We start from the raw sequence: 12,210 nt of genomic DNA, 5'->3' as shown, positions 1-12,210 counted from the left end.
TATTATAAATTATCTCATTACTACAGAATAACATAGGAAAAAGTAAATCAACACAATAGAATATCGTACGTGCTTTACCAGTAAGCCCTAATAGTCGGGTAAAACCACAAGAGCTGTCCAATGCTTACAGGGTGATAAATATTGAAGAAACCTTTGCATGTTGGAAATTTGTAGTTGGGGTCAATTCTTTTTAGGCCTCGGACAGTAAGGAACATTCCAATGGGAGATCCAAAGGCAAAGAATATTTCTGGTTTATAGATGAGCCGGGGGTATTTTACAGGCACCTGGAAGGAGGAAATAAAAGCATCTCTCATTAACAACAGAAGTTACATCTGTTCCTACCATACCAACGGCAAACAATAAAATGACCAAAGAGAATTAGTATTGTTACCTGCCCAATGCCAACATCCAGATGTTCACCATTTCCAGTACCATTAGTACTACTGCAGAACTCCGATTCTTTGGGGATGTTAGACATATTCGCCCCTGCAGGTGATTGCGGGGTTGGTCTATTAATACCCTAAAGAATAAAAAATAGTTCTGTGGAACTGCTATGTAGTGAAAATATCCAAAGGATTATACAGTTTTCTACTGGTTTAAAAGGATGCTTGGGAAGGTTCTGAAATGGTAGTCAACAATTTTAAGAAGAATCTCTCAGAGAACAAGCTAAAGCTGATGAAAACAAAAGTTGCCTTAAATTATGAACTGATATCCCTACATGCTCGGAAATAATGAAAGCTGTACAAAGCCATTTGGGCAGCAGTTGAAACTTTAGGCAACCATCATGAGAGAAAACGATAGCAGAGCACTGTGGAATGAATGTTGGGGATTGCTGAGGAGTTCAATGAAGTGCTATGCCTTTCTAACCAAAGCAAGTAGTATGTCTCTATCAGCCTTAAATCAGAACTGAGCAACCTGCTAAAAGGTTGAAAAATAATTAATTAGACTATGGAAAGGAATCAGTGGCCAAAAATGCCCAGTGCATAAGCACTGTTACAACGGGGTTATACCTTGAATACATTATACTAAGTGAAAGGAACCAGTCACAAAAGGCCACATATTGTATGACTCCATTTATATGAAATATCCAGAATAAGAAAATACATGAAGACAGAAAATAGATCAGTGGTTCACAGGAGGGAGGAATAGGCAGTGCCTGCTAATGAACATGATGTTTCTTTCTGCGGTGATGGAAACGTTCTGGAATTAGATAGTGGTAATGGTTATACAACTCTGCAAATATACTAAAACCCACTGAATTGTATATTTTAAAAGGGTGAATTTTATGGTATGTGTTGTGAATTATATTTCAATAAAGCAGTTACAAAACAAACAAAAAAAAAGGAAAAAACTGAATGGTGGAAGTCCAGGGGAAATAAAACTTCTGAAGCTAATAACACTTTTAAAGATATCAATAAAGTAAATGTGTTTAATTTCTGAAAAGAGAGCCAAAGGTCAATTTTAAAAATTGCTTAGCTCCCTATACTAAACACCTCACAAAGCACAAGGATACAAGGAAGTCAAAAAACTGTTTAATCCTACAAGCTATATTAAGCACATACCATTGAATTTTTTCTGGTCCTTAAGTAGTTTAGTATCTTCTTTCTTGGTCCTAAGGGAATTCCCATTTCCTGAAGATCTTTGTCTGTACATAAAGCCTAAGCATAAAAAATCAAATATCTTTCTTATTTCTCAGCAAATTAAAATCAATTAAATGTCCTAAAAATAAGTAAGTAAATGCCCTGTTCTCTGAGAGGAATAAGGCCTGAACACTCTGTTGTTCTTTGCTTTGCACGACTAGCACTCCCTAGTGGTGACAAAACAAACAAACAAGCAAACATCCGCAGCAGAGCTCTACAAAGCATGACAGAAAGCAAGAGCTGGAGAAGTTAGTGGTCATTTATTCCTGCTCTCATGTTTTCAGAGCTCTGCTGTGGTTTAGTCTTTGCTCCATTGCTGTTAACGTGGCTCCTCGGAACTCTGAACCTCCACAAAGCAAAGATCACTTTATACGATAAAAAGCACACAGATAAGGCTAAAGAGCATTACTAATGATAACGAAGTATTTATGACTAAAATGTTTCTAAGGGCAGGCTCTTAGCAAGCAGTACGATGAAAAGAAGCAATAAAAGTACTGAAAATGGGGAACTTCCCTGGTGGCACAGTGGTTAAGAATCCACCTGCCAATGCAGGGGACACGGGTTCGATCCCTGGCCCGGGAAGATCCCACATGCCACGGAACAACTAAGCCCATGCGCCACAACTACTGAGCCTGCGCTCTAGAGCCCGCGAGCCACAACTACTGAAGCCCATGCGCCTAGAGTCCATAATCCACAACAAGAGAAGCCACCGCAATGAGAAGCCTGTGCACCGCAGCGAAGAGTAGCCCCACTCTCTGCAACTAGAGAAAGCCCACGCACAGCAACGAAGACCCAACGCAGCCAAAAATAAATAAATAAAATAAATTTATTTAAAAAAAAATACTGAAAATGGTATAGTGCAAAGCTTTAAAAGATTATTTTTACCAGAGCTTCCTTATCTACTTTCTCCTTCTCAAAGACACTAAAGAATTCAGAGAGTTGAAGTTTCTTCAAATCTTCCTCCAGTGTCGGGGTGTCTCCTTGATCCATGAAAATACTTGGCAAATCCTAAAAATTAAATTGTAAAGCTCGTATTCTCTAAATTCATTCAGATTTTTATTAATATTACTTTGCAATAAAGGAAAGTACTATGTCAGATATCCACAGAGACCTATCTTAACTTTGAATAAATTGTAATTTATACGAAATATAAATTAAGATGTGATTGATCTTTAAAAGTTTTTGCAGTCAGTTGAAACCTAGTATGTTTTTAAATAAATGAATAAGTGAATAAATGAGTATCAAAGTATTCTTCATCATCATTAATAAAGCCTTCCCTGAGCTCTTATTAATGTTTAAGGATGGCTTTCAAACAGAATTTCTATAAACTATATCAATTTGCATCCAATTCACTCTTCATTTCCTCATATGCAAATTCCATTTCAACTCAGTGATTCTATAATTCTAGTAACAGATCAGTAGTGCATATTTATAATGAAAAAATAAGATACCTATAATTATTTTAGAATGTGGCAAATATCTGTAGAAGCATACTACTATCTTGCTTCTATCATCCAAGAATGACAGAGATAATTACAAGTCTGTTAAAATTAAAATAAACATAAATATTATGGTATGAGACAAAGCAAAAAACAAAAAGCCTAAAATCTAAAAACGCTTACTAAGAAAGCATACAAAAGAACCTATCTGAACATCTAAATTACCTTTTTACTGTCAACATCCCCCAAAGAATCTTTCTGATTTGTTAGGATATCGAACAATATAAGTGAACCTACAAGTAAAACAGAAGAAAGAAGGGACAATTTCGAAGCATTAGCACTAAATAGCTGTCTTTCATACAAAAAAAGTAATAAGCCAATTACCCATGAAGCAAAATCTATGAAGTAGGGAGTCATTCTTTCCAATCCACCACCACCCTTCCAATGCCTTCCAAATTCTTCATCACAGACCAGTTCTAGACCTCTGAATCTGATACTGATAAAAGACACTGTACTTCAAACCCAGCTATCCTTAAAATGTGATAGTCATCTCTGATCACAAAGAATCCGTTACCTAAACTATGACCAGCGATGGATACGCCCCCTTTGAAATCAGGGTTCCTCTGCAGAAAAAGTACATATAATCGGTTCATTTCAGAAGCAACTGTGTCCACAATAGTCTGACAGTAGGTGGGGCTGTTGTAGAAGAAGACATCCAGAATTGTATCATTGGTGAAGTGCCTTAGGCGGTTAATGCTGGGCAGAGTTATTCGCTGCAGATCTCTGAAAAAAACAGAAGATATTTTAAGCAGAAAACCTAAATACATTCCACAGCCTCCTCTAAGTTATTACCCAAATTACACTTAGAAATTAAGATACAAGGGATAACTATCAATTTACAGGAAACAGGGGACAGACAGACATTTGTAATGAAGCCAAAGGGATGTGACCAGCAAGATTCAGTGTGAGAAACGCTGCAAGACAAAAAACCCAGCCTCCTCAAGACATAAATTACAAGAAAATAAGAGATAGAAAGGTAATCAAGAGATTAAAAGAGACTTAAAAGACATCAACTAATTGCAATTTATGATCCCAGTTTAAACTATGTGTGTATGTGCATGTATATGTATGTATGTGTATATATAAATTATGACATTAGACAATTACAAATTTGAATACTGATTGTATATTTGCTGATATTAAGAATTTTTTTAGATGTGATAATGGTGTTATATATATTTTTTTAATCCTTAAAAGGATATACAAACTGAAACATTTAACAGATGAAATGATATGATGTCTAAGATTTTATCCAAAAGTAATAGAGTGGAGGGATGGGCAGTACACGGAAGATATGGATGGGGCAGAACTGGCCACGTGTTGAGGCTTGTTGGGCTGGGTAATCATAATCAATCCATGAAGATTCATTATATATGCTACTTTTGTGTACAAAATTCTCTATAATAAAGTTTTTTAAAAGATACAAGAGGCTTTTCCTAGAATTCTCAGCATTAAGGTTTTTTGATCACAAGTCAAATGATAAATGGATCAGCTCTCTCTCTCTCTATGCCGAATTTCTAAAAGCTGAAAGAAGGTGAGACTGCCAGATGCCAAGGACAAACAGAACTCGTATCTCGCAAAGGAAAACAATGTTGACGTAGTATAAATCAGCTTCCACATAAAGCTTTCTCAAAGCTCCCAGAAAGACTCCTCAAACCTTCAACATCTTCTGTAGTTTAGAGAGGGCTATGTGCCCCTAGTAACCTCTTAGCATCAGCTCAAATATGAAAGAATGTGACCTCTGTACACCTAGTAAAAGCAACACCACAGTGGAGCATTTGGCACGTGGAATATATTCAAATCATAGGGTATTAAGAACTGAGAGACACGGAATCAGAAAAGCCATTTCCAAGACCAGCATGGAAACAATGCTACTTCCTTTATCTACCAGAGAAGCATCTCCTAGTTCTAGCCTAGAACTATATCATGAACATACTTCTTTCTGGTGAGCCCACAGTGAATATCCTTAATATAAGGCAACCTTCTCTGACATTACCAAAAAGTTTACAAACAGAACTACTGAGCTTGTAACTTAAGAAAGCCATCACTTACTTATAAGTCATTGCACCAATTATACCTCAAGTTATAAAACCCAATAATTTAATATTTGGGAATTTCCTTTTTTCCCCAAATTTGGACAAATATTATCTAAATGTGATCACAAAAGGAACAACAAAATACTTTGTGCATCTTGAGGTAGACTGGCTTTTGACATCTTAAGATGGAAATGCTTATACACTATGGGGAGAAAGCAACATTTTGCTTTATGCTAAAGAAATAATAAAGCTGTAATAGTAAACACTAATGAGCCAGTAAAACATACTGGAAGAAGATACACACAACTCCCCACTCCTAACCCGAGCTAGTTAAACAAAGGGACTGGTCCGCACTTAATAATGTACCTCTAGGAAAAAGACACAAAAGTACAAAAAGTTTTCTGTTGAACAAAATTTTATATATACGATCAGCTATAGCAGAAATGTTCCTAAGCATATCAATGATCAGAAAACATTACAATCACAGTTAGCAACTCAAAGGTGTAAAGTACTACTCACACATCCACACCAGTGGAATGCAAAGGACTGTGCCAGTTGACTGGGAGAAATTCTACCCTCCCAATCTGCTGATTTTCTTGGGCTTTCTTAAAATGTGTCTGTAGCAGGTTCAAAGAAACACTGCGAAAATCATTAACTAGAAAAGAAAATTAACAATGCATTAACGGTGAAGCGATCAATTTGTAGAGTGAAAATGCAACAGATCTTATAATTAATTATACTACATCCATCTATATCTGCTTATAGCACCTATTGACTCGAGTCAAAAGTAGAGTGAGTAGTCAAGAAAAAATTAACAGTGCATGTAGAAAAAGACATTCCTTTAATATAGAACTGCTATTACTATACAAAACATTTTTATATAAAAAAAATCACACAGTAACTTCAAAACTTCTGCCGTGTCAAGGGAACTGTTTCCATTTTTTTAAAAAAACCACTTGACTATGTCAATTGGCCTTGCAGTCAGGTTCCTATCCTAACTTTCTGGTTCTTATAAACAACGTTTACCCCATATTTTAAATTTTTAAAAGATACACTGCTGTTTGGAATTCATATTGCATCGATCTTAACCTTCTAGGAGGTTTATGCTTAGAAGCATTAGCCATTAGGATCAGACTCCCAAATTAGGGCAGTTAGACTATGAATACTGCCTTTCAAAGTCAAGTTATACTAATGGCCTAAATATTCCAATTAGAATATCATAAGGTTTATCACAGTATGAATTACAAAAATGGTTGAAGCTTCTGTTATTCATTTAAACTATATTATCTTCATGGTCATATATTTATGGTTCCCTTTAAATTTAGAATGGTTATAAACAGGACCATCACATCATAAAACAATTGTATAAGACTTGAGGGCTTATTCACTCAAGAATTATTAGTTAAGAATATAAACCTATTAGCCTAAGGAATTTACTAGCACTTTAGGTCTAAGCTGGGAAGCTTGACTACCTTGCCACCTGTCTTAATCTCTCCAAATCTTATTATGCAGCTAAGACAATAGGCTAAAGACAACACTTCATCTCAACTCACAGGAGCACTAACAGTCCCCTTACATGATCTAATATGACATGCTTTGCGAACCTACCACACTGTACAATGCTTCGAAAGCGGAGATCACAGGCTGGTCCGATCCCGTGGACTACAAAAACCAAGTGATCTATCTGTAAAGGTTCCCCTACAAGTGAAATTACAAAGAAAAATTACTCTATATAACGAGTCATGTATTCTAAAATCAAACATTCACAATGCGTAGACAATAGAAATGGGCAAGTTAAAATATGAGCAGATATTTTAAAAGACACAGATAGTCCCATATTTAACTACTTAGTAAAAATATAGTGATGTTACTTTGTTTCTTATTTATCTTGTAATAAGTCAGTGAAAAAATTGTTCAAGTTTTTTCAACTTTTTATTTTGAAATAACTGCAATCTTATTGAAAACTTGAAAGAACAGTACAGAAACTCTCACATACTTTTTATACAGATTCAACACTAACATTTACCACATTTGCTTTATTTCTCTATGTGTATGTGTATTCACACACATTTATTTTTCTGAACCATTTGGGAGCAGGTTGCATACATTATCAGATGGCACATATCACATCTCTTTAATCCTTTAATATTTTATTATGTATTTCCTAAGAATATGCTCTTATTTAACCACAGGGCAGTTACCAAATTCAAGTAATTTAATATTGACAGGATACTTTTACCTACTATCCTGTGTTTATCAGTTGTACCAATAAAATCTGACATGTATTTGAAGCCTGAAATTTTAAACTCATCTTTTCAAATTACAATAAGTCTACGACTTTGTCCAAGAGACAAGCCATCTCCTCTGAAAGATGAAAGGAATTTTATAATCCAGTTAAATATATTATAAAACCAACCATAAATGACCCTAGCTAGAGAGCAATGGATAACCATCAAGGTCCCTGAAAAATAGTTTTCCCTGGTTGAAAACCTTCAGGAGTTACCAGGAATAAATTAATAATCAAGCAGGTGGAATCACACTTCTTAGAATTAGGACTAAATCAGTTCATTTGTACTTAGTGACCTCCTGACTAGTACTGTCAAATTTTATCCATCCCACCATATATACTTAGCAACTTTAAAAGAGATTTTTATACCTATTAAGATTCTTAGTAGATGAAGTAATGCTAATCTTAACTTAGAATAAGCCCATTTGATTAAAGACCATTTTTAAGCCTTGACGTAATCTAAAGCCATAGAGAAAGACCACAATTTAAATCATAAACAAGTATATCAGAAGATAAGGAAAAAAATGAATGATTAACATTACCACAATGAATGTCAACAGAGATGTTCTCAACCCCTCTCTTCACTGTTCGAGGTCGGCCCTGCTCAGTGGGTGTTGAACCCCATTCATCAGACCCTGCGATTGGCTGGTAATGTACCATAAGCTTAAATAAAAAAGATCAGAGCAATAAACATACTCTACATTAAAGACACTTCTATTTATACATTCTGAGGGGTAGGAACGGGTCTTTTAAAACATAACACAGTCAAATCTCAACTGGAGTTTTGATATGCAACTCCTACAGCTTGAAATGAGAATCCTGAAAATACATTAGGCTAATGTTGTACACTTTAAATATCTTACTATTTTGTCAATTATACCTCAGTAAAGCTAAAAAAAAAAAAAAAGGAAAATGAAAATTCATCAGGCTAACAGATCTTTCAACCATACCCTACACATGGAAGAGGTGCCCACATAACGTGTCAGTGATTTTCTAAATCTACAGCGACATAATTTTCCCTAAGAAAATTTCTGTGTAAGAGTTGAATGAGGAAATGATGGTAAGAGCCACAGCTTCAAGTTTCATAACTGTGAATGCAATATAAAAATGTCCAAAGCTTATCTTACGAAGAATCCCCAGAAAAAGAAACCAGTTAAGTTCTTACTAATGCAATTAACCTTTAATCCCAATGTTAAAGAAGGGCATTAATTTGCTAACCTTTGGATTGTGCAATATAATAACTTCTCTGTTGGGAGACTCCAGTTTCTTCTTCCATTCATCCAGAGTTACAGCAAGCATGTAAGTTTCCTTAAAAGAAAACACATTTCATTAGATTTCTGTAATGGTTTTTCTATTAAAACTGAACTTTTTAACAAGAATACTGCTAGATAAACAATTACAATAAGAGTATCTTACTCTAATTTATCAAATGTATTTTAATTCTCTTAAAATGAGAATAGGTACTAGTATAGAACAAAGAAAAAATAATCACTTCTACTTCTATCATCTAGACTGGAGATAATCGCTGTACACATTTTGATATATTTCTTTCAGTAATGTTAATGCATGTATATTATCCATAAAATGAGGATTACATTACATATAAAGTTCTTTCTCTTGATTTGTCAAATTTATTTTAAAATTCTTTTAAAATTATGATAATAGTACAGGACAAAGGAAAAAAATCAGTCCCAATTCCATCATCAAGACTAGAAATAATCATTGTTCACATTTTGATATATTTCGTTCAATAATATTAATATCCTACTCCAATTTAAAGCAAATTTCAGAATATTTTCAGAGCAAGAAAAATAAAAGGCAAAAAAGACCAATCCTGTGGTCACAGTTTAAATATTCACAAAGATCACCATTAGAGAAAAAAAATTTTAATTTAAATACATAATAGTTTCCATAGTATTTCAAAATTTGAAAATAAAACTACTTTATCCTGAAACTAACTTGCAAAAAGAAATGCTATGAACTGTGATGCAAATAGAACCAACCAAACTCTCTCTGTAATTTCACAGAATAAGTCACAAGAGGAAGAAAAGATTATGAAATAAGAGAACACAATGAAGAAAATGAGTAAAAGGGTCACAGGAATACCTCTAACACTTGGCTGAAGCTCTCCGAGTATGGAACATACTTATTATCTTTGTCTCCCTTGTAAAACCAGGTACAGCGCCTCACTTCCGATGCTAGCTCATCCCAGTATACGGCGTACCGCATCCTCTCCCCCAAATGAACATCGTATCTGCCCCCATCAGTGGGCACAACTCTCCTATCACAGTCTTTTCCTATCAAGGAGTGGAAAGGGGAAATGAAGTACATAGTATAGCAAAATAAAGCTCCCAAAATACAACTCTGAGTTATATTCTCAGTAATGTTATAAAACACACGAATGATCTGTTTCTTCTTGGCTAAAGTACTTTATAAACCATCAAAATCATTCTTGGTTTTAATGAAACATGAAAAAAATAATACCCAACGCTGTTTTGTTCTTTTTCTAAGGAGAGATAGGAGTGTCCCTTAAAAAAAAAAAATGTATACAAGAAAGCTTTTCTGAATTTTTTGTTTAAGGGACCAAAAGATAAATTAATGACCATCATGATGATAAAGTAGTAACCGGCATCATTCTTGTTTCATAAAAGAAGAAAAAACAAGAGAAAAATGAAAGAATTCATTCTTTTGCAATGTGACACTGCCCGCACCACACTCTTCATAAACAGAAACTGAAACATAAGAAACATTATTGGTTAACTATGCAGGAATTACAATAGGTACTGTTTTCAAGATACAGACCAAATTCTTGATTATAAATTGGCTGGATAGTAATGCAGAACTTCTATATAAAAATGCTATAGGATGTTATAAAGCAGAAACTAACACCATTGTAAAGCAATTATACTCCAATAAAGATGTTAAAAAGAAAAGATTATTAAGTAAAATTTGGAAAGTATAAAAAACGTAAAGCAAAAAAAAATGCTATGAGACAACTAGAAAAAGATCTAAAATTTACTTCTAATAGCACTCACTATAAGGACTTTTATATTATAGTTTTAGAGAAATGACAGTAAGTCCTTGTCTATTACAAGTCATAGCTTTCACCCTACCAGAACCGTATGCCTCTTCCAGCTGCTGTGAATCCTGAGAGTTGAAAGGAATCCATGTCTCCTTAGAATCTATTATCTTACAATAAAACCAATGAGGAGAAACGGGTTCGTACAAACTGCCAACATCCATGTCTATTAGCTCAAAGGAACTACATGAGTTTGGTGACGGGGATGGATCTGACTGGGACAATTGTTCCTCGTGTGATTCCACTGATGACATTTCTTTCTCTAAAAGACAAAAGAAAACTATAAATAACATTTCCTTCTATTAACAGTGTAACTGTTCACACACAAAACTGGTCATTTTTAAGGAGTCATTTCTGAAAAAAAACTAAGGGGGCTACATAATTTAAAACAGAAATAACATAAATTAACAGCTCTTTTTGGTTTTGTTTTTGGGTTTTTTTTTTTTTTTTGGAGGAAGGAGGCCTTAAACAAAACGCTTCTTATAGTTAGACCAACCACTTTGCACTGATCTTCCAATCCTCTCAGAAAACTGCATGGTTTTAATTAAACAAAACTGGAATCACAAGAAACACATGGTCGAAATCTTGACTGCAAAAAAAATTTTACCCCAATTTCCAATCTAAGTCTGGTCCCAAGGCAAAAACGCGTACTCCGTCTTAATAACGCCTGGTTTTAGGCTCCAGGCCCTTGTCATTACACATTTACATGACTACTGGAATCACACTACTGAAAATAAAACTATTCACTTAAGAACCAGTCACTTTTTATCAATGCTTGAAGGGTGCTTAAGTAGAGACTATGGTACAAATTCTGAAAACGCGAACCCTCGCTTGGGGCCACTGTGCGCAGGCGCGCACCCACTCGCAACATCCAGGTCTCAGACGAAAAGTAACAACTGACCTCAAAAGCCTCCTTCCCTCAAGGAAGACCGTGACCTGTGTGTTTACGCCCCTTTAACACTCGCAGAGACTAACACTGCAGACGTCGAAAGTAAACCCAGGCTCCTTGGAGGGGCGCGGGCAAGACCATCGCTATCTCAGCACCGAGCGCAGCGGGACCGCAAACACCCGGCCTCCCTCGGAGCGGACGCTCTCCAGCTTCCGCCACTTTATCTTTTTTCCCAGCACGAATTTACCTCCGCCACTTTGTGTGTCCCTTCTCCCCACGACCCCGGGCCTCCTGCAGCCCAGGTCTGGGACCTCAGGGTTCGCGGACACCTCTCCCCGTTCCGCGTCCAGCCCCGCAGAGAGGAGCGGAGCGTGGATGAAAACAAGGTAATTTCCCGGTGCCTTCGGGCACGGTGGATGCAAAAGGGGCCCTGGCCGCGTCCCTGTAACCGCTGTCACCCCCACCCCGCCAGGGCTGATCCTCCCAGCCCCCCTTCCCTGCCTCGGGCGTCGCGTCCTCCTTTGCCCCTGGCATCTCCATCCCGCAGTGCCTCCCACCCGCACGCCGGTCGGAGCCCTGGGCCCGGCCGCCGGCCCCAACGCGCCCCGGCAGACTCACCTTGCAGCCCCGCAGCCTTTTAAGTTCTCCTGCCTTCGCTGAGTGGGCTACGACATATCCCCAAAGGAGGCCTTCCCCGCGAGACCAGGAGGGGCGGAGCGGAGCAGAGCAGGGCGGAGCTTGCGGCCCTGCCGGGCTCGCGCCCAACACAGGCCTCCGCCG

At 36.7% G+C, this 12,210-nt stretch overlaps 1 protein-coding gene across 5 annotated transcripts in view; it reads right to left on the bottom strand.

Moving 5' to 3' along the window:
* DDHD2 (DDHD domain containing 2) overlaps nucleotides 1-12,210 on the bottom strand; it is a 26,444-nt gene extending 14,234 nt beyond the window's left edge. For 2 of the 5 annotated variants that reach the window (XM_027122842.1, XM_027122841.1), the window contains exons 1-12: nucleotides 10,576-11,431; nucleotides 9,569-9,759; nucleotides 8,681-8,770; nucleotides 8,005-8,125; nucleotides 6,784-6,873; nucleotides 5,695-5,830; nucleotides 3,654-3,862; nucleotides 3,305-3,372; nucleotides 2,526-2,648; nucleotides 1,563-1,658; nucleotides 392-520; nucleotides 129-284 (exon numbers count right to left, since the gene is read on the bottom strand). In XM_027122842.1, coding sequence (XP_026978643.1) covers nucleotides 129-284; nucleotides 392-520; nucleotides 1,563-1,658; nucleotides 2,526-2,648; nucleotides 3,305-3,372; nucleotides 3,654-3,862; nucleotides 5,695-5,830; nucleotides 6,784-6,873; nucleotides 8,005-8,125; nucleotides 8,681-8,770; nucleotides 9,569-9,759; nucleotides 10,576-10,834 — 1,668 coding nt within the window. In that variant the 5' untranslated portion in view covers nucleotides 10,835-11,431. Of the gene's footprint in view, nucleotides 1-128; nucleotides 285-391; nucleotides 521-1,562; nucleotides 1,659-2,525; nucleotides 2,649-3,304; nucleotides 3,373-3,653; nucleotides 3,863-5,694; nucleotides 5,831-6,783; nucleotides 6,874-8,004; nucleotides 8,126-8,680; nucleotides 8,771-9,568; nucleotides 9,760-10,575; nucleotides 11,432-12,048 lie in introns of those variants that run through there. The other 3 variants (XM_027122843.1, XM_027122844.1, XM_027122845.1) reach the window with 3 other exon arrangements.

The sequence above is a fragment of the Aethalodelphis obliquidens genome, unplaced genomic scaffold (assembly GCF_003676395.1).
Source record: "Aethalodelphis obliquidens isolate GAN/ISIS:26980383/991018 unplaced genomic scaffold, ASM367639v1 scaffold25, whole genome shotgun sequence".
NCBI lineage: Eukaryota > Metazoa > Chordata > Mammalia > Artiodactyla > Delphinidae > Aethalodelphis > Aethalodelphis obliquidens.
This window is presented reverse-complemented; position numbering and strand designations above follow the sequence as displayed.